General features: G+C 45.7%; 1 protein-coding gene and 1 long non-coding RNA gene across 2 annotated transcripts in view; both read right to left on the bottom strand.

The window, feature by feature from the left end:
- The window catches only part of LOC129838946 (ras association domain-containing protein 1-like), a 70,145-nt gene extending 68,543 nt beyond the window's left edge, over positions 1–1,602 (bottom strand). Inside the window, exon 1 of the mRNA XM_055906224.1 lies at positions 966–1,602. Within this exon, the coding sequence (XP_055762199.1) occupies positions 966–1,464 (499 nt within the window). The 5' untranslated portion in view covers positions 1,465–1,602. The remainder of the gene's footprint in view (positions 1–965) is intronic.
- Positions 1,603–1,807: 205 nt separating this feature from the next.
- On the bottom strand, positions 1,808–5,273 carry LOC129838947 (uncharacterized). Its single transcript, XR_008756942.1, has 3 exons — positions 4,731–5,273; positions 4,027–4,134; positions 1,808–3,730 (listed from the first exon to the last, which is right to left on the bottom strand). It is a non-coding gene; the product is annotated as an uncharacterized LOC129838947 (long non-coding RNA).
- Between the last annotated feature and the right edge of the window lie 14,419 nt (positions 5,274–19,692).

Here is a 19,692-nt window from a genome sequence, read left to right as displayed (position 1 = left end):
GCATAGATTTTAGTGGTTGAAGTGACGTGGAAGCAACGTTGATTCAACCTGTTTTTCCCAGTGGGGAGTAATGCAGCAATGATAGGAGTAACAACAAGAATATATTGTATCAATCAACAGTAAACAGGTTCCTATGACATTAGCTTGAGGGAGTGAGTGAGTGACTATCTGTGGAAGAATGCAGAGAGAGCTGAGCCGAGAGGAAAGCATGTGGATGAACGTACAGGAATGGTTGCGTTTTCCCTTCAAACCAGTTTATCAGCATGGTGTGTGTGTGTGTGAGTGTGAGAGTGAGTGGAGCCTGGCCCTGTGTAGGAGTCGTCTGTATGTAGCCATGCCTTTCTGAACGTGTACAGGCTACAGAAAGTATTCCCACCCTTTGACTTTTCCCGTGGTTGTCTAGCAATGATCATCAATCAATTTGACAAAGCTTGAATATTTTTTTAAAGAATAATGGGCAAATGTCACACAATCCATGTGTGGAAAGCTCTTAGACTTAAACCAGAAAACACTCACAGCTTTAATCGCTGCCAAAGGCACTTTTACAAAGTATTGACTCTGGGGTGTGAATACTTATGTATTTGAGATATTTCTGTATTTCATTTCGAATACATTTGCAAAAATGTCTAAACAAGTTTCTACTTCGTCATTATGGGGTATTGTGTGTAGATGGGTGATTAAAAAAAATGCATTTAGAATTCTGGCTTTACACAACAAAATGTGGAATAAGCCAAGAGGTAAGAATGCTTTCTGAACGCACTGTATGTGTTTATATACCGATTGTATAGAGCCTGTAAGAAAGTCTAGATTTATAAGGCAGTTTATCCAGTTAAGCCATTATATTGATAAGCTGTATACCTTGAGGCTATCTGTTAACCAATATGTTGTCTGCTGTAGTAGACGATATTTGGAGTTAAGACAGTCAAACTATCTCACCTGAAACATCACACTGTAGTAGAACTCACCTGAACACATCAGGGAGAAGCGGAGGATGTGCTCGCAGCAAACATCGCACCATGCGCCCGAAAGACCTAGGTAGAAGGTGTGTCCCTCCCCGCTCTCCTCCCTCGCCTGGGAGTTTCTCTCACCGGGGGAGAATATGGTCCTCACATCCGGGGGCTTGAACCCCCTTTTCCTACTTCCGCGGCCAGGGCAGCCGTTCTCAGCGGGGTTCATCACCTTCACCGGGCCCGGTCTGCTCACCGGCTCCGGTCTTCTCTCTGCGAGGTTTGGTAACGAGTCTGCTTTTCTCTCGCTCCAGACTGCCTCGATGCTCTCCAGACTGCGGCTTGGAGGAGAGATATGCCTCCGGACAGCTCTGACTCCATTGACTTTCGAATGGTGCATCCTGGGCGGGTTGAACAATTCCCCTCGACCATAGTCCACCGTCTTCGTCCTCTGTGCCAGTGCTGATTTATTAACGAAATCCACAGCTATCGGTGAGTACTTCCTACTTTGGTGCATCGTGTTACATTACCACGCACTCTCTCTCGAGCACACAAGCGACAGCAATGGTGAGTCTTGGGCGTTTCACAGGTGAGATACAGAACAAGGTGTTTACCTGCATGTTGAAATCCACATTATGTGAATAGATGACACGGCGTCCTCTCTCTGGCCTGTTTGTGTGTCTTCATGTTGTCTTGTGAGCAGGTGCAGGACATGGGGTTGGGTTAATATCAGTACAGACCCCAAGAAATCCCCCCTCCCTCCATGAGTGACATACCTGTACAGGTATGCTGTGCATGATGATCTTGAGATTGCATTTCAATATAATTACAATTTTGGTCATAAATAATTTCACACAATGTTAGGAGTCTTCTCAGTATTTTGTATTTAACTAGGCAAGTAAGGAGACAAGCACAAGGACAGGTGAAACTGATCAGGGCATGACAAGGCTAGATCATCATCATTCTTACAACAAAATCTTATTTACAATGACGGCCTACACCGGCCAAACCCGGATGACGCTGGGCCAATTGTGCGGACTCGCAATCACGGCCAGTTGTGAAACAGCCTGGATTCGAAATCAGGGTCTGTAGTGACGCCTCTAGCACTGAGATGCAGTGCCTTAGACCTCTGCGCCACTCAGGAGCACAGTATATCTATTTTTATTCAATAAATTAATAACAAATCAAACAGTCACAAAGCTGTCTAAATCAGTGTTAACATTGAACACTATAATCATAACATGGAATTTGTTTAATTGGTCTTATTAAACAAATAAGGCAGACATTCCAATGCATAGACTCAGCACACAGAATTACCGTTTGACCATATACCACTCAGAATAGAAGCACTTCCACACAGTATACGTAGGCTACAGTAGCTGCCCCAGTTGTTGGTCCAGTCATGATTTAACCATATAGTGGTTCCATCTCTGGATCAACTGAGGACATGTCCTGGAGGTCTGGAATGTTGACATCTTTGGTAATGTTGCTTTATGTAAACATTATTTGGATCTGACAGTATAGGCTTATCAAGAATCAAGGTAAGACCCAGATGCAGACTGTCGAAGTAACCCTGTTTACTGTAGCAAACAGGGGCAGGCAAAGACAGGTCAAGGCAGGAAGGGGTCGAAAATCAAGGGTTAGGCGACGGTACAGGACGGCAGGCAGACTCAGGGTCAGGCAGGGTTCAGCAATCCAGAGGTGGAGCAACGGTGCAGGGTCAGGCATCGGTCAAAACCAGGAGGACTAGCAAAGCAAGGCTTGGAAACAATAGGCGCTGACAGGAAAACCGCTGGTAAGCTTGAACAAACAAGACAAACTGGCAACAATCAAGACAGAACACAGGTATAAATACACAGGTGATAATATGGAAGATGGGCGACACCTGGAGGGGGGAGGAGACAAGCACAAGGACAGGTGAAACAGATCACGGTGTGACAAGGCTAGATCAATGGTATGCAGTCTCATCATCATTTTTACAATAAAAAAGTAAATAACTAAATATAATGTAAAATAATACAAGTAAATATGTTTCATTCAACAGATGTCTATGTTTTACATTCCTATAGTCCAAATTAAAATGTTGTAACAAAAACACCTGAATACTGTACTTTCATATACATTCTTATATCATATACGTTTATAATTCAAAAGATGGAATGGGGCTTGAGATGAACAGTTTCCCTCATATCCTATGGCTCTGGAAGACAGTCATCTATATGTCTATGTACATGTTTCGTTGTGCAAAATCAACGTTTGAAACTGAGTTGAAACTTCTCTAGGGGTTAGAGAGCTAGATCCCAATTATCCACCCTTTCCCTCCTGTCATAGATTTAACAATGGTGGGAACTTCCTTTAGCCAATAATTACACCAATCAAATTCTGATCCATGACAGAAAATGCGCAAGTGCATACTTTGGGAAAAGAGTGGATAATCGGGAAGAAGACAATGGGGGTATAGAATGGGGAAAATCCCTCTGGCTCAGTCTACTACCTCCTCATCATCATTCACAAAAGCTTCCTCCTGTTGAGAGAGAAATTAAAACTGTATTGATCATTGCTCAACATCTCACAAAATAGCATTGACATTTTTGTCAGCTGTAGATCATTGATAGAAGCAAGAAGGTGGACCTCCAGTACTATAGGCAATATATATCTCTGTTTGTATGTACATATCCACCCTGTCTGGCCCAGGAAGAGAAGTGATCCTGCAGGTATTTGGCTCCGAAGCCTAGCGCCCGGCTCATAGGGAGGCTGTCCACCGCTTACAGGCGACTGGTCACCTGGTGGAGCAGAGAGGGCTGAGACTTTTGACACAAAATGGCTGCTTTGTGCCAATGGGTATACATGCTTGTGGTACTCCAATGGGTGATTTAGCCGCATACAATGTAAAGCACTTACAGGGACAGTTTCCAAGACTCAGATTAAGCGTATTCCTGGAGTAAAAACACTTTCAATTGGGATTCTTGAGCATGCTTTTTAGTCGAGGACTAGGTTTAAATATATGTCTGGGAAACTGCCCATTAGTGTTTGAAAATGGGTTGGGGAAAAAACGTTCTTATGTAACTGTCATGATTACCTATCAAGTCAGGGTGATTTGGGCCTTGGGTGACCCATGAGTGCTGGTAGAGATGGTCCTCTCATAGAAGCCAAACAGCTCTGAGGACAGTGAGGCGTCCTTCAGGACCTGTCAGGGACAGGATAAAGGACAGTAAAGTTTACACCCCATCCCAACAAGTATTTTCTGGGTGAATGCCTGTGTGATGAAAAATGAATGCACCACCATCTCTTCCATGTTTCTCTTTGTGAGGGAAGGACAGGGCAACAACCACTATAAACATGCCATCACTAAAACCCAAGCTGTGTTAGAATACCCATACTAACATACTGTATACTACATACTTAATGAGTATATACTATAGTTCGTTTTAGTATACTGTAAATTAACAGTACCCTTTCAGTTGAGCATATTAGCTATTCGCCTGTCTATGGGAAGTTGATGCTGTTGCTATGCAACCTCTTGCTAGCTAGTTAGCGTAACAAATTACTAGTTAGACATTTTACGATTTCGGGTGGGTTCTTAAATTCAATCTGGAGTGCCAGCGTAGGCTCGTAAATTCAGAGCGTTTCGCTCTCGGAGCGCACACTGGACACTCGGGCCGAGGAGTAGGGTTGATTTGAGCGTTCTGACCTTACAACAGCAGTCAAGCACCCAAGCTAACGTTGGCTAGCTTGCTAGCTACTTCCATAAACAAATGAGACCACTCTGACCATTTTACTCACCCAAGCACAGCTGTTTAGGCAGTTTTCATGTTACAGTTTTCATGTTATCCAGAGCGTTGGTGACTGAATGTGCTGCTTGCAACAATTTAATAACGCTTTTTCCCCGACGTTTACTGACACCGGCCATATTCAACCAGTGTTGAGCGCGCGTACACTCAGGCGAAATCGGAGTTGATAGCCAGAGCGAATTTACGAAAGCACCCGAATATCCATTGAGAACGCACAACGACTATAACATTTAGCTAAACAAAGAATGACGGGAATAATCAAGTCAATAAACCTATGACACGGGTAGTTAGATAGCCTATAGTTAATATACTGACAAGTTTGATGTATAAGTAGCCAAATAACACCGGTACATGCTGTAATGATATGCTATGTGGTTCGTAAGGACAGCGTAGCTAACAAATTGTCAGCCAACATAACATGTAAGGTAACTTATTTGAAAAGTAATTACTTTATTACATTGCTCAACAATTTCTTAACATTTGTCATAATTATTTGTACTTCGGCTGCATATTTTGCGCCATGTTCTTCAAATCTGAAAACACTGAGCCACGCCCATTTCCGGAAGAACTGCATTTTGGGCCCTAAAGTACGTAAATAGTGTCCTCATGCGTATACTTCATATTTTGGCACATTTAGTACAACATCCGGGAACTATATCCATACTATGACCAATAAGCATACTATTTTCTCAATTGACGCCACAAATAGTACAGTTAGTGCGGTTAGTATAGCCTAGTGGTTAGAGAAGGACTAGTAGTTGGACTAGGAACTGAAAGGTTGCAAGATCGAATCCCCAAGCTGACATTCTGCCCCTGAACAAGGCAGTCAACCCACTGTCCCTAGGCCGTCATTGAAAATAAGAATTTGTTCTTAACTGACTTGCCTGGTAAAATAAAATAATATTAAACACAACTCCAGTCTTGCATATAGATTACCATTATCTGTGTGTAGAGTGACACCAAGTGGGCAGAGACAGAACTACACAATCACACTGGATCTACCTACAGAAACTGATATTTCCTGCCATACTTTACCTCCTCATTGAGTTTGTCTCCCACTCTTCTCAGCAGCAGCCCCACCAGTCTCTATATAGCATCTGATAGAAGAGGGTAAGGGATTAGGGTTAAAAAAACAAACAAAGAGGAGTTCAGGGTCATATTCATTTAAGGCACATCATATGAAAACGTTTCAAGACGTAAAATAAAAACGAGCGATTCTTATTAGATAAGTTCAGGTAGTCCCTCCCATTTTCAGTCCCTTTTCTTCCATTTGGTGCCTAATGAATACAACCCAAGTATGGCGGCTGAGTCGGCCTTATACCTTCCTCTCCGTCAGTCTCCAGGTCCCCAGGATTGAAGCTCCCTCCTCCTCCAGCTCATCTCCCCAATGAACCCAAAACAGACACACACAGCTTGGCATTGCTGTTCGCCATCTCCCTAAACAAAAATAAACAAACAAACCACAACAGGAAGTGAGTGTATAGCTGCAACGTCCTCCGTTACACAAATGTGACAATATTGATGATTAAGTTCTCCTATGCAATTTAAAAACAGTTTATGAACATATACTTTCCTGGAAGAGTGCAATGCACAGTCAGCCCTAACAGGAATGGAGAATGAGAATTTTCATTGCAAAAACATTAAAACCAGCCTCTCGAGAGCAGCAACACTCGTGTAGTGGTAAAGGGCATAACTTTGATGCCTAAAAATGTGAAGACAACATGCCAAGGCATGCCCTTTTGTCCTGTGACTGAGTTTTCTCAGTTTGACAAATTACATCAAAGGTGGCAGGTAGCATAGCGGTTAGAGCTTTGGGCCAGTAACTGAAAGGTTGCTAGTTTGAATCCCCCAAAACATATTTCCAATACGCTTATAATACACACTTGTAGCCTACATGTGTGAAATTGGACAAATATAAGCACCCACCAAATTATAATTATTTTAGATACAAAATGTTTTGTCCCAAATGTCATAAATTGTAGTGTCTAAACAAAAACGCATATTTTGATCAACGGCTAAAATGTATTGTTAATTGGGTAGATACTCCTCTAAGAAAACCAATGGCCCAAACCTCATGTCTCTAACATAATCCGTTCAAAAATTATTGGAGTGGATAATTCAATGGAGGCCAGAAGAAAAAAAACAGGTAAAATATCAGGCAAATAGCATCGCGTCAATTACGCTGGATGCTGTGCGAGAATTATTAAGGCAAACTGACAGGCTCACTGTTGAACTCATCACCTTTCTTCTCGAATCCGGAGGATTTAAAACAATATCGAGCTAAGATATATATCGACTTTGAGACATTACATGTAGTATTTTCATTTTTTAGTATACGTTTTTCATATTAATGCGAAATTCCCGTTAGGAAGATTTCTCACAAAAACAAGCATATCTCTGAAATATTATCAATGTCCACTACCAGGCGCGTACTGGGAAACTGGACAGTAAAACTTTCACGATGACAAAGTTTGAACAAAGTTTAAGTTATTAAATCGGCACTTACTTATTTATCAAATAAAAAGCAAGGCCTACTTACGTGTACTACGCCTGCGCCAGTTGGCGAAGTTTTAAGTTATAAATTCGCGGTAAAATTCGCGGTGAGTGAGCGAGTGTTCTTCTGATTATTAAAACTCTCGTTCTCCCTGCTTTATGTCGGACTGACTCCCAGTGGTTATCTATAACCTGTCTTCCGTAAACATCAGAGCAGTGTTTTAATGTGGTCGAAATTGAAACCAAATTGGTTTGTTGGAATAACAGAGTTTTTTTTAACTACATGTGAGAAACTCCAAATAGTGACACATCAACCCAGTGATAGCAGTTATTAAGTTTATTTAGAAAAACAAAGCAACGATACTTCTATTTGATATTTTCTTCTAAATTGATAGTTATTCAGATATTAGGGCACAATTGTACAATCTAGTGGGGTTGGAATATTCCTAATGTCTATTAAATGTATCCCTTTCCAAAAAGAATACATAATATAACTGCTCGCCAGTCTGTTCCCTGTCTGTACAGGCCATATCAACCTGCTTGGTGTAGTGGGTAAAGGTTGTGACTATATTGCGGGTATAGTCTATGACTGATAAACGTCTCTCTGAGACTGGATAGAGCAATTCAGTTAGCCACCTTCAAAATGGGCACCGATAATATTATATTCTATTCCCTAAGGAAATACCCTGCGTTAGTTTTAGCAGGCACCCATGGTATTCAATCACACTATTATTTGTCTTCTAGCTCCAACTCAACAACACACAATCAATCACAACACAGGAAATTATGTCAGAGGCAAGCAATAGTATGTTCTCCTGGAAATATTCCTCATCATCTGGAGTCTTCCCCTGTGACAAATACCGTCAGTTAGCCTACCACACACATACACGGTTATAACATGTTTTGTTGTGACTCATTCTGTTGTAATAAACTATAGCCTAATCATAGGCCTATTATGGAAGTACATTTCCTTGGAAAGATAACTACCAGTGCTTCTCCACCCGTGCATAGGCTATATCCTACTCTATTTTGAGATCACACTCGTACCTGATCTAACAATATTTATTTACAGACACTGTAGTAAACTACAGTCTAATCATATTTAAGTTATTTCATATTCAAGTTAACTGCCACTTGATTCTCCGCCCATGTAGGCAGCCTACTCTATTTCAATGAGACTACATATACTAGGCGCTAGGGTTGCAAAGGGTCAGAAACTTTCCGGGAAATTTTCCATGGGAAGTTATGCCCTAGAATATAGGGAATTTTGCTTAAATCATCAAAAAAGTTAGCTTATAACAGTGAACCTTTTTTGTGGGATACACATAAGGCAATTATAGGTCATATTTTGGTTAAACTGTCCCCAATTCAATGGAATTGCAACACTCTGCATGCACAGTGCATTCTTCCATCATATGTGCAGTGCATTCTTCCATCACATGTACAGCTGATTCTCAAGATCTTGCACACTAATGAGACGCTATAGTCCACACCACTACACTGTCTGAGCCAAGGACTACATGCTTTCTGGTAAGTTTTGATTACAATACTGGGTGGGGTGAATATATTTTATAGGACATACATTATTTTTTGTTAACAAGTAAACCGTAGCCTACAGCAAAGTGTTTATAAATCATTTCTAACTTGTTAACAATTTCTGCTAGTTAGTTTTTGTTACCATGTGCGTTTTAGCTTGCTTGCGCCTGCTAACTGAGGAGTGTTAATTCACCTGCTTCCATACATGTTTCATTTAAAAACATTTATCTTACAAAGGAGTTGTTTATTCTAACTGCTTAACTATTTATCTGTACATGGAATTGTATATATATTTTTTTTAATAATTTCTTCTCATCTTTACAGGAAAATGCCACAGGCACTATCTGATGTGTGGAGACATTTCACCGCAGCTAATGTAGAAGGAAAAGCTGTGTACATTTGCAAATACTGTGGCAAATCATATGTGAATGCAACAAAGATGCAGAATCATCTGGCCAAGTGCATAAAGTTCGCTCAGCGCTCACAACAAGCAACCTCTGACAAAAGTCCCTCTACTTCTATTCGAGGTGAAAATGATGAATCAGACACCTTATCCAAAGCAACAGCTCATGGTCCTCCTGGAATCAGAAGTTTTTTTGACTCAATGAAGGAACGTAGTCAGAAATGCTGATGAATGTCTTGCTCGAGCTGTGTATGCAACTGGTTCACCTCTGATGCTCACAGGCAATGTGTTTTGGAAGAGATTTCTGAATGTTCTTCTCCCAGCAGACACCCATCCAACCAGACATGCTTTATCTACTCATTTGCTGGATGCAGAATTCAACAGAGTTCTGGGGCGGCAGGTAACCTAGTGGTTAGAGCGTTGGGCCAGTAACCGAAAGGTTGCTAGTTCGAATCCCTGAGCTGACAAGGTAAAAATCTGTTGTTCTGCCCCTGAACAAGGCATTGTTCCTAGGCCATCATTGTAAATAAGACTTTGTTCTTAACTGACTTGCCTAGTTAAAAATAAATTAAAAGTGAAGGTCAAGCAAATCATAGAGAAAGCAGACTGTATTGCAATAATCTCTGATGGGTGGTCGAATGTTTGTGGGCAAGTAATAATTAACTACATCATCTCCACCCCTCAACCAGTATTCTACAAGAGAACAGAGACAACAGACACACCGGTCTCTACATTGCAGATGAGCTTAAGGCAGTCATCAATGACCTTGGACCACAGAAGGTATTTGCACTGGTGACAGACAATGCTGCGAACATGAAGGCAGCTTGGTCTAAAGTGGAGGGGTCCTACCATCACATCACGCCCATTGGCTGTGCTGCTCATGCATTGAAGCTGCTCTTCAAGGACATCATGGCACTGAAAACAATGGATACCCTCTACAAGAGATCCAGGGAAATGGTGAAGGGTCATCAAGTTATAGCAGCAATCTACTTCACCAAGCAAAGTGAGAAGAATAAAAGCACCACATTGTTGTCGTCATGTTTGACTGTCTCCTGGACGGGAAGGGGTCTCTCCAAGAAATGGCCATATCACAGTCTCAGCAGGGTCAGGCAGCTAGGGAAGACAAGTCTGTGATGTAGGTGAGGTGAATTTGTGCAGATACACTTTATTCTCTCTGTGCAGGAAACACTGGACAAGCCTGATTCTATTTTAAGGCAGGCTGACAAACCTCTGCAGTTGATTTCCAAACTGTATCAAGGGTTGATAGAGACTTTTCCCAATGACACAAAACATGTACAACAAAAATGTGTGGAAGACCTGGTAGAAGCTATTGATGATGATGAATGGATGTGTTTGAATGCCGAGTCAAGGTCATATCATCTCAGACATAAATTACTGCAATTTAAGGCCATCCGTAGAACATGCTATATATGCCAGTGAAACTGAATTACTCAGAAATGTCATTCCTTTGCTGAAGTTGTAAAACACAAAAGGGGACATATTTGCATATGCTATGGTCTTGTAAAGGCTGGCTGAATTCTGGCAAAGAGTATGTTATTTTATCGCAGCGTGTCTACAGATTCTTACCTAGCTTAATCCCCAACTCATTACAGGGGGAAAACTACCCGCCCTCCAGGACACCTACAGCACCCGATGTCACAGGAAGGCCAAAAAGATCATCAAGGACAACAACCATCCGAGCCGCTGTCACGATCGTGTGGAGGATTGACGGACCAAAACGCAGCAGTAGGAAAATAAGCCATATTCCTTTTAATGAATACGAAGGCAAAAACGAAAAAAAAAACACTTACACACTAACAAAACAAGAAAACGATCGTGAAGCTATGAACGAAGTGCACAAACAGGCTACAAACGTATAACATAGACAATTACCCACATCAAATGAAAGCCCATGGCCACCCTAAATATGGCTCCCAATCAGAGACAACAGAAATCAGCTGTCTCTAATTGGGAACCCATTCAGGTAACCATAGACTCTCCTAGACAACTACACCAACATAGACACAACTAGACACATGCACTCAACACAAACCCATATACTACATCCAACACCCCCTTTACCATATAACCACCCAAAACCTATAAAACACAAACATTCCCCATGTCACACCCTGACCTAACTAAAATAATAAAGGAAACAAATAATACTAAGGCCAGGGCGTGACATAACCCCCCCCCCCTTAAGGTGCGAACTCCGGGCGCACCATTACACAGTCTAGGGGAGGGTCTGGGTGGGCTTCCTTCCACGGTGGCGGCTCCGGCACTGGTCGTGGTCCCCACCCCACCATAGTCACTAACTGCCTCCTTAGCTTCCTCCAAATAACCCCCCTCCACATTAACCCCACTGAATTAAGGGGCAGTTCCGGACTAAGGGGCAGCTCCGGACTAAGGGGCAGCTCCGGACTAAGGGGCAGCTCCGGACTAAGGGGCAGTACCAGGATAAGGGAGAGCACCAGGATAAGGGGCAGCACCAGGATAAGGGGCAGTTCCGGACTGAGGAACGGCAGCTCCGGACTGAGGGACTGCAGCTCCGGACTGCGGGACGGCCCATGGCTGGCTGACAGATCTGGCTGCTCATGGCTAGCTGACGGATCTGGCTGCTCATGGCTAGCTGACGGATCTGGCTGCTCATGGCTAGCTGACGGATCTGGCTGCTCATGGCTAGCTGACGGATCTGGCTGCTCATGGCTAGCTGACGGATCTGGCTGCTCATGGCTGGCTGACGGATCTGGCTGCTCATGGCTGGCTGACGGATCTGGCTGCTCATGGCTGGCTGACGGATCTGGCTGCTCATGGCTGGCTGACGGATCTGGCTGCTCATGGCTGGCTGGCGGATCTGGCTGCTCATGGCTGGCTGGCGGATCTGGCTGCTCATGGCTGGCTGGCGGCTCTGGCTGCTCATGGCTGGCTGGCGGCTCTGGCTGCTCATGGCTGGCTGGCGGCTCTGGCTGCTCATGGCTGGCTGGCGGCTCTGGCTGCTCATGGCTGGCTGGCGGCTCTGGCTGCTCATGGCTGGCTGGCGGCTCTGGCTGCTCATGGCTGGCTGGCGGCTCCGGCTGCTCATGGCTGGCTGGCGGCTCCGGCTGCTCATGGCTGGTTGGCGGCTCCGGCTGCTCATGGCTGGTTGGCGGCTCCGGCTGCTCATGGCTGGTTGGCGGCTCTGGCTGCTCATGGCTGGTTGGCGGCTCTGGCTGCTCATGGCTGGTTGGCGGCTCTGGCTGCTCATGGCTGGTTGGCGGCTCTGGCTGCTCATGGCTGGTTGGCGGCTCTGGCTGCTCATGGCTGGTTGGCGGCTCTGGCTGCTCATGGCTGGTTGGCGGCTCTGGCTGCTCATGGCTGGTTGGCGGCTCTGGCAGATCCTGTCTGGTTGGCGGCTCTGGCAGATCCTGTCTGACGAATGGCTCTAGCGGCTCCTGACTGACGAACGGCTCTGACGGCTCGGGACAGACGGGCGGCTCTAATAGCTCGGGGCAGACGGATGGCTCAGATGGCGCTGGGTAGACGGATGGCTCAGATGGCGCTGGGTAGACGGATGGCTCAGATGGCGCTGGGTAGACGAGCAGTTCAGGCATCGCTGTGCAGACGGCAGACTCTTGCCGGCTGAGGCGCACTGTAGGCCTGGTGCGTGGTGCCGGGACTGGTGGTACCGGGCTGGGGACACGCATCTCAGGGCTAGTGCGGGGAGCAGGAACAGGGCATACTGGACCCTGGGAGCGCACATTAGGCCTAGTGCGTGGTGCCGGAACTGGTGGTACCGGACTGGGGACACGCATCTCAGGGCTAGTGCGGGGAGCAGCAACAGGATGCACAGGACTCTGGGGACACACAGGAGGCTTGGTGCGTGGTTTATGCACTGGTGGTAAAGGGCTGGAGACACGCACCATAGGGCTAGTGCGTGGAGGAGGCACTGGTGGTACTGGGTAGGGGCGGGGAGGTGGCGCCGGAAATACCGGACCGTGCATGCGTACTGGCTCCCTTGAGCGCCGAGCCTGCCCAACCTTACCTGGTTGTATGCTCCCCGTCGCCTGACCAGTGCGGGGAGGTGGAATAACCCGCACCGGCCTATGTAGGCGAACCGGGGACACCATGCGTAAGGCTGGTGCCATGTACGCCGGCCCGAGGAGACGCACTGGTGACCAGATGCGTTGGGCCGGCTTCATGACATACGGCTCAACGCTCAGTCTAGCCCGGCCGATACGTGGAGCTGAAATGTACCGAACCGGGCTATGCACGCGTACAGGAGACACCGTGCACTCTACTGCGTAACACGGTGTCTGCCCGTACTCTCGCTCTCCACGGTAAGTACAGGGAGTAGGCGCAGGTTTCCTACCTGACTTCGCCACACTCCCTTTAAGGCCCCCCCCCAAGAAATTTTTGGGTTGTACTCACGGGCTTCCAGCCTTGTCTCCGTGCTGCCTCCTCATATCGCCTCCTCTCGGCTTTAGCTGCCTCCAGCTCTTCACGAGGAAGGCGATATTCTCCCAGTTGTGCCCACGGCCCCTTACCATCCAGTATCTCCTCCCATGTCCAAGAATCCTGTGTAGGTGGGTCCTGTTGCCGCTTTACATGCCGCTTGGTCCTATATTGGTGGGTAATTCTGTCACGATCGTGTGGAGGATTGACGGACCAAAACGCAGCAGTAGGAAAATAAGCCATATTCCTTTTAATGAATACGAAGGCAAAAACGAAAAAAAAACACTTACACACTAACAAAACAAGAAAACGATCGTGAAGCTATGAACGAAGTGCACATACAAGCTACAAACGTATAACATAGACAATTACCCACATCAAATGAAAGCCCATGGCCACCCTAAATATGGCTCCCAATCAGAGACAACAGAAATCAGCTGTCTCTAATTGGGAACCCATTCAGGTAACCATAGACTCTCCTAGACAACTACACCAACATAGACACAACTAGACACATGCACTCAACACAAACCCATACACTACACCCAACACCCCCTTTACCATATAACCACCCAAAACCTATAAAACAAAAACATTCCCCATGTCACACCCTGACCTAACTAAAATAATAAAGAAAACAAATAATACTAAGGCCAGGGCGTGACAGCCGCTGCCTGTTCACCCCGCTATCATCCAGAAGGCAAGGTCAGTATAGGTGCATCAAAGCTGGGACAGAGAGACGGAAAAACAGCTTCTATCTCGAGGCCATCAGACTGTTAAACAGCCATCACTAGCACATTAGAGGCTGCTGCCTATAGGCATAAGCTAGGAATCTGGCCACTTTAAGGAATGGAACACTAGTCACTTTAATAATGTTTACATATCTGGCATTACTTATCTCATGTATATACTGTATTCTATACTATTCTACTCTCTTAGTCACTTAATAATGTTTACATATCTTGCATTACTCATCTCATATGTATATACTGTTTTCTATACTATTCCACTGAATCTTAGTCCGTTCCGCTCTGACATCGCTCGTCCATATGTATATAGTCTTAATTCATTCCTACTTAGATTTGTGTGTATTGGGTACATGTTGTGTAATTTGTTAGATATTACTTGTTAGATATTACTGCACTGTCTGAGCTAGAGGCACAAGCATTTCGCTACACCTGCAATAACATCTGCTAATCAGGTGTGTGTGTGTAACGGCTTTCCTCTTCCTCTGAGGATGAAGAGTAACAAGGATCGGAGAACCAATGCGCAGCGTGGTAAGTGTTCATGATGAGTTTAATAGAACAAAAACTGAACACTGAAATACAAAACAACAATAAAGTAACGAACGAAAACCGAAACAGTTCTGTGTGGAACATACAGACACGGAAGACAACCACCCACAAAACACAACAGGCTACCTAAATATGGTTCCCAATCAGAGACAATGACTAACACCTGCCTCTGATTGAGAACCATATCAGGCCAAACGAGAAACCCAACCTAGAAACACAAAACATAGAATACCCACCCAACTCACGTCCTGACCAACTAAAACAAATAAATAACACACTAACTAGGGTCAGACGTGACAGTGTGACCAATAAAATTTGATTTGATTCCCCCTTCTCCCTGTTTGTGTTTGCTTGGAAATATTGGTTGGTTGGTTATCCTCCCACAATGTCAAGTTATGTATCACTAGATTTGATTTATTACCAGATTAAGGGTATACTGGGCAACTTTCATAAGGCCTGGATGCCTTATATGGAATACAGTACAACTTTATTTCTTTATTTAACCTTTATTTAACTAGGCAAGTCAGTTAAGAACAAATTCTTATTTACAATGACGGCCTACGACTAAAGGAGTCTGCATTGAAAACATGCTTACGTCAGGGGAGATTTCTATTTAGGCAATCCCTAGCTGCTGAGGTACTCAGTCCTGGCCCTGATGGTCTGCCGTCCTGTGGCTTGTCACTCTGGCCTTGGCCTAACACACCCGAAACCAATATTGAATGTTTCACTAAGATCCTACAGTTGAGTGGGGTGTATTGGGTTGGGGTGCTGCAGGGTGGTGGACCCCTAGGTACAGGGCGACCCAGCTATATTGTGTGGAAGTAAAAGAGGTCTACAGTACTATTAGTCCTATGAGTTTAAATACATGGAGGATTTGCTGTTTCTGTGTATTAATGTATATTTACATTTACATTTAAGTCATTTAGCAGACGCTCTTATCCAGAGCGACTTACAAATTGGTGCATTCACCTTATGACATCCAGTGGAACAGCCACTTTACAACAGTGCATCTAAATCTTTTACGGGGGGGGGGGGGGGTCAGAAGGATTACTTTATCCTATCCTAGGTATTCCTTAAAGAGGTGGGGTTTCAGGTGTCTCCGGAAGGTGGTGATTGACTCCGCTGTCCTGGCGTCGTGAGGGAGTTTGTTCCACCATTGGGGGGCCAGAGCAGCGAACAGTTTTGACTGGGCTGAGCGGGAACTGTACTTCCTCAGTGGTAGGGAGGCGAGCAGGCCAGAGGTGGATGAACGCAGTGCCCTTGTTTGGGTGTAGGGCCAGATCAGAGCCTGGAGGTACGGAGGTGCCGTTCCCCTCACAGCTCCGTAGGCAAGCACCATGGTCTTGTAGCGGATGCGAGCTTCAACTGGAAGCCAGTGGAGAGAGCGGAGGAGCGGGGTGACGTGAGAGAACTTGGGAAGGTTGAACACCAGACGGGCTGCGGCGTTCTGGATGAGTTGTAGGGGTTTAATGGCACAGGCAGGGAGCCCAGCCAACAGCGAGTTGCAGTAATCCAGACGGGAGATGACAAGTGCCTGGATTAGGACCTGCGCCGCTTCCTGTGTGAGGCAGGGTCGTACTCTGCGGATGTTGTAGAGCATGAACCTACAGGAACGGGCCACCGCCTTGATGTTAGTTGAGAACGACAGGGTGTTGTCCAGGATCACGCCAAGGTTCTTAGCGCTCTGGGAGGAGGACACAATGGAGTTGTCAACCGTGATGGCGAGATCATGGAACGGGCAGTCCTTCCCCAGGAGGAAGAGCAGCTCCGTCTTGCCGAGGTTCAGCTTGAGGTGGTGATCCGTCATCCACACTGATATGTCTGCCAGACATGCAGAGATGCGATTCGCCGCCTGGTCATCAGAAGGGGGAAAGGAGAAGATTAATTGTGTGTCGTCTGCATAGCAATGATAGGAGAGACCATGTGCGGTTATGACAGAGCCAAGTGACTTGGTGTATAGCGAGAATAGGAGAGGGCCTAGAACAGAGCCCTGGGGGACACCAGTGGTGAGAGCGCGTGGTGAGGAGACAGATTCTCGCCACGCCACCTGGTAGGAGCGACCTGTCAGGTAGGACGCAATCCAAGCGTGGGCCGTGCCGGAGATGCCCAACTCGGAGAGGGTGGAGAGGAGGATCTGATGGTTCACAGTGTCGAAGGCAGCCGATAGGTCTAGAAGGATGAGAGCAGAGGAGAGAGAGTTAGCTTTAGCAGTGCGGAGCGCCTCCGTGATACAGAGAAGAGCATTCTCAGTTGAATGACTAGTCTTGAAACCTGACTGATTTGGATCAAGAAGGTCATTCTGAGAGAGATAGCAGGAGAGCTGGCCAAGGACGGCACGTTCAAGAGTTTTGGAGAGAAAAGAAAGAAGGGATACTGGTCTGTAGTTGTTGACATCGGAGGGATCGAGTGTAGGTTTTTTCAGAAGGGGTGCAACTCTCGCTCTCTTGAAGACGGAAGGGACGTAGCCAGTGGTCAGGGATGAGTTGATGAGCGAGGTGAGGTAAGGGAGAAGGTCTCCGGAAATGGTCTGGAGAAGAGAGGAGGGGATAGGGTTAAGCGGGCAGGTTGTTGGGCGGCAGGCCGTCACAAGACGCGAGATTTCATCTGGAGAGAGAGGGGAGAAAGAGGTCAGAGCACAGGGTAGGGCAGTGTGAGCAGAACCAGTGATGTCGTTTGACTTAGCAAACGAGGATCGGATGTCGTCGACCTTCTTTTCAAAACGGTTGACGAAGTCATCTGCAGAGAGGGAGGAGGGGGGGGAGGGGGAGGAGGATTCAGGAGGGAGGAGAAGGTGGCAAAGAGCTTCCTAGGGTTAGAGGCAGATGCTTGGAATTTAGAGTGGTAGAAATTGGCTTTAGCAGCAGAGACAGAAGAGGAAAATGTAGAGAGGAGGGAGTGAAAGGATGCCAGGTCCGCAGGGAGGCGAGTTTTCCTCCATTTCCGCTCGGCTGCCCGGAGCCCTGTTCTGTGAGCTCGCAATGAGTCGTCGAGCCACGGAGCGGGAGGGGAGGACCGAGCCGGCCTGGAGGATAGGGGACATAGAGAGTCAAACGATGCAGAAAGGGAGGAGAGGAGGGTTGAGGAGGCAGAATCAGGAGATAGGTTGGAGAAGGTTTGAGCAGAGGGGAGAGATGATAGGATGGAAGAGGAGAGAGTAGCGGGGGAGAGAGAGCGAAGGTTGGGACGGCGCGATACCATCCGAGTAGGGGCAGTGTGGGAAGTGTTGGATGAGAGCGAGAGGGAAAAGGATACAAGGTAGTGGTCGGAGACTTGGAGGGGAGTTGCAATGTGGTTAGTGGAAGAACAGCATCTAATAAAGATGAGGTCAAGCGTATTGCCTGCCTTGTGAGTAGGGGGGGAAGGTGAGAGGGTGAGGTCAAAAGAGGAGAGGAGTGGAAAGAAGGAGGCAGAGAGGAATGAGTCAAAGGTAGACGTGGGGAGGTTAAAGTCGCCCAGAACTGTGAGAGGTGAGCCGTCCTCAGGAAAGGAGCTTATCAAGGCATCAAGCTCATTGATGAACTCTCCGAGGGAACCTGGAGGGCGATAAATTATAAGGATGTTAAGCTTGAAAGGGCTGGTAACTGTGACAGCATGGAATTCAAAGGAGGCGATAGACAGATGGGTAAGGGGAGAAAGAGAGAATGACCACTTGGGAGAGATGAGGATCCCGGTGCCACCACCCCGCTGACCAGCTGCTCTCGTATATTTGAGGTGTATGTTGGTTTTTTGTTTATTTTTTGTTTCCAAACCTTCCCTTGGGAATTAAAACAATTTAAGGTGTACTCTGGGAAGGAAATTGTCTTGGGAGAGAGTTTAGTCATTGACTAGACTGGTGGGGGTCGGGCGTGCAGGCGGCCCGGACTGGCAAAAATGTAATTTTATTTTTACCTTTATTTAACTAGGCAAGTCAGTTAAGAACAAATTCTTATTTTCAATGACGGCCTATTTTCAATGACGGTGGGTTAACTGCCTGTTCAGGGGCAGAACGACAGATCTGCCCCTTGTCAGCTCGGGGATTTGAACTTGCAACCTTTTGGTTACAAGTCCAACGCTCTAACCACTAGGCTACCCTATTAAGAGGATGTCTTAATAAAGCCAATCAAAAGTCTTTGTATTTTTTCAAGAGTTGATCATTTGTTAGGCATTTGGTTGAAGGTGCAACACAATATCTATTATTGAATTACCTTAGATCTAGTTCAGTCTTATTAATCACTTAAACATATTTAATAACGATCTCTTACCTAGCTTGATGACTGTGGGCATTTTGGATTGTGTAAAAATGCAGGAAATTTGCTTTAGATGCCCAAAAACATTCTGGGGGAGGTCCCCCTGACAGGTTATGCCCCCCCACTTCTAAAACCAAAGTAGCGCCCCTACTCTAGTGTAAGTAGCTTGGGTTGTGGGCGATTGAAGTACTACTTATATTCAACCAGTGATACAGTCAGAGATCCACGGTGAAGAGGAAAACTGGCTGGTAAGTGCAATCAACCTGTTTTACATAGGCCTAATGGTCGATAGAATATGAATATAGGTATTTTATGGTCACCAACCCTTTTCATATGGTTTCTGCACAGTTTAGCACAGGGGCACAACTTTCACAGGGGACGTGGGGGACCCTCACATTCTGAAAGTCAGATTATTTTATTTCATTATGCTTGGCAGTGACCCGCTATAGATTGTTTCAGCACTGATTCTTTGATAGCAAATATTTAGTTTAAACATCCTGCACACCAGATTGCAAAAAAAAATATATATATATATATATATATATATATATTAAACACGCAAACAGC

The sequence above is a fragment of the Salvelinus fontinalis genome, chromosome 39 (genome assembly GCF_029448725.1).
Source record: "Salvelinus fontinalis isolate EN_2023a chromosome 39, ASM2944872v1, whole genome shotgun sequence".
NCBI classification, from domain to species: domain Eukaryota; kingdom Metazoa; phylum Chordata; class Actinopteri; order Salmoniformes; family Salmonidae; genus Salvelinus; species Salvelinus fontinalis.
This window is presented reverse-complemented; position numbering and strand designations above follow the sequence as displayed.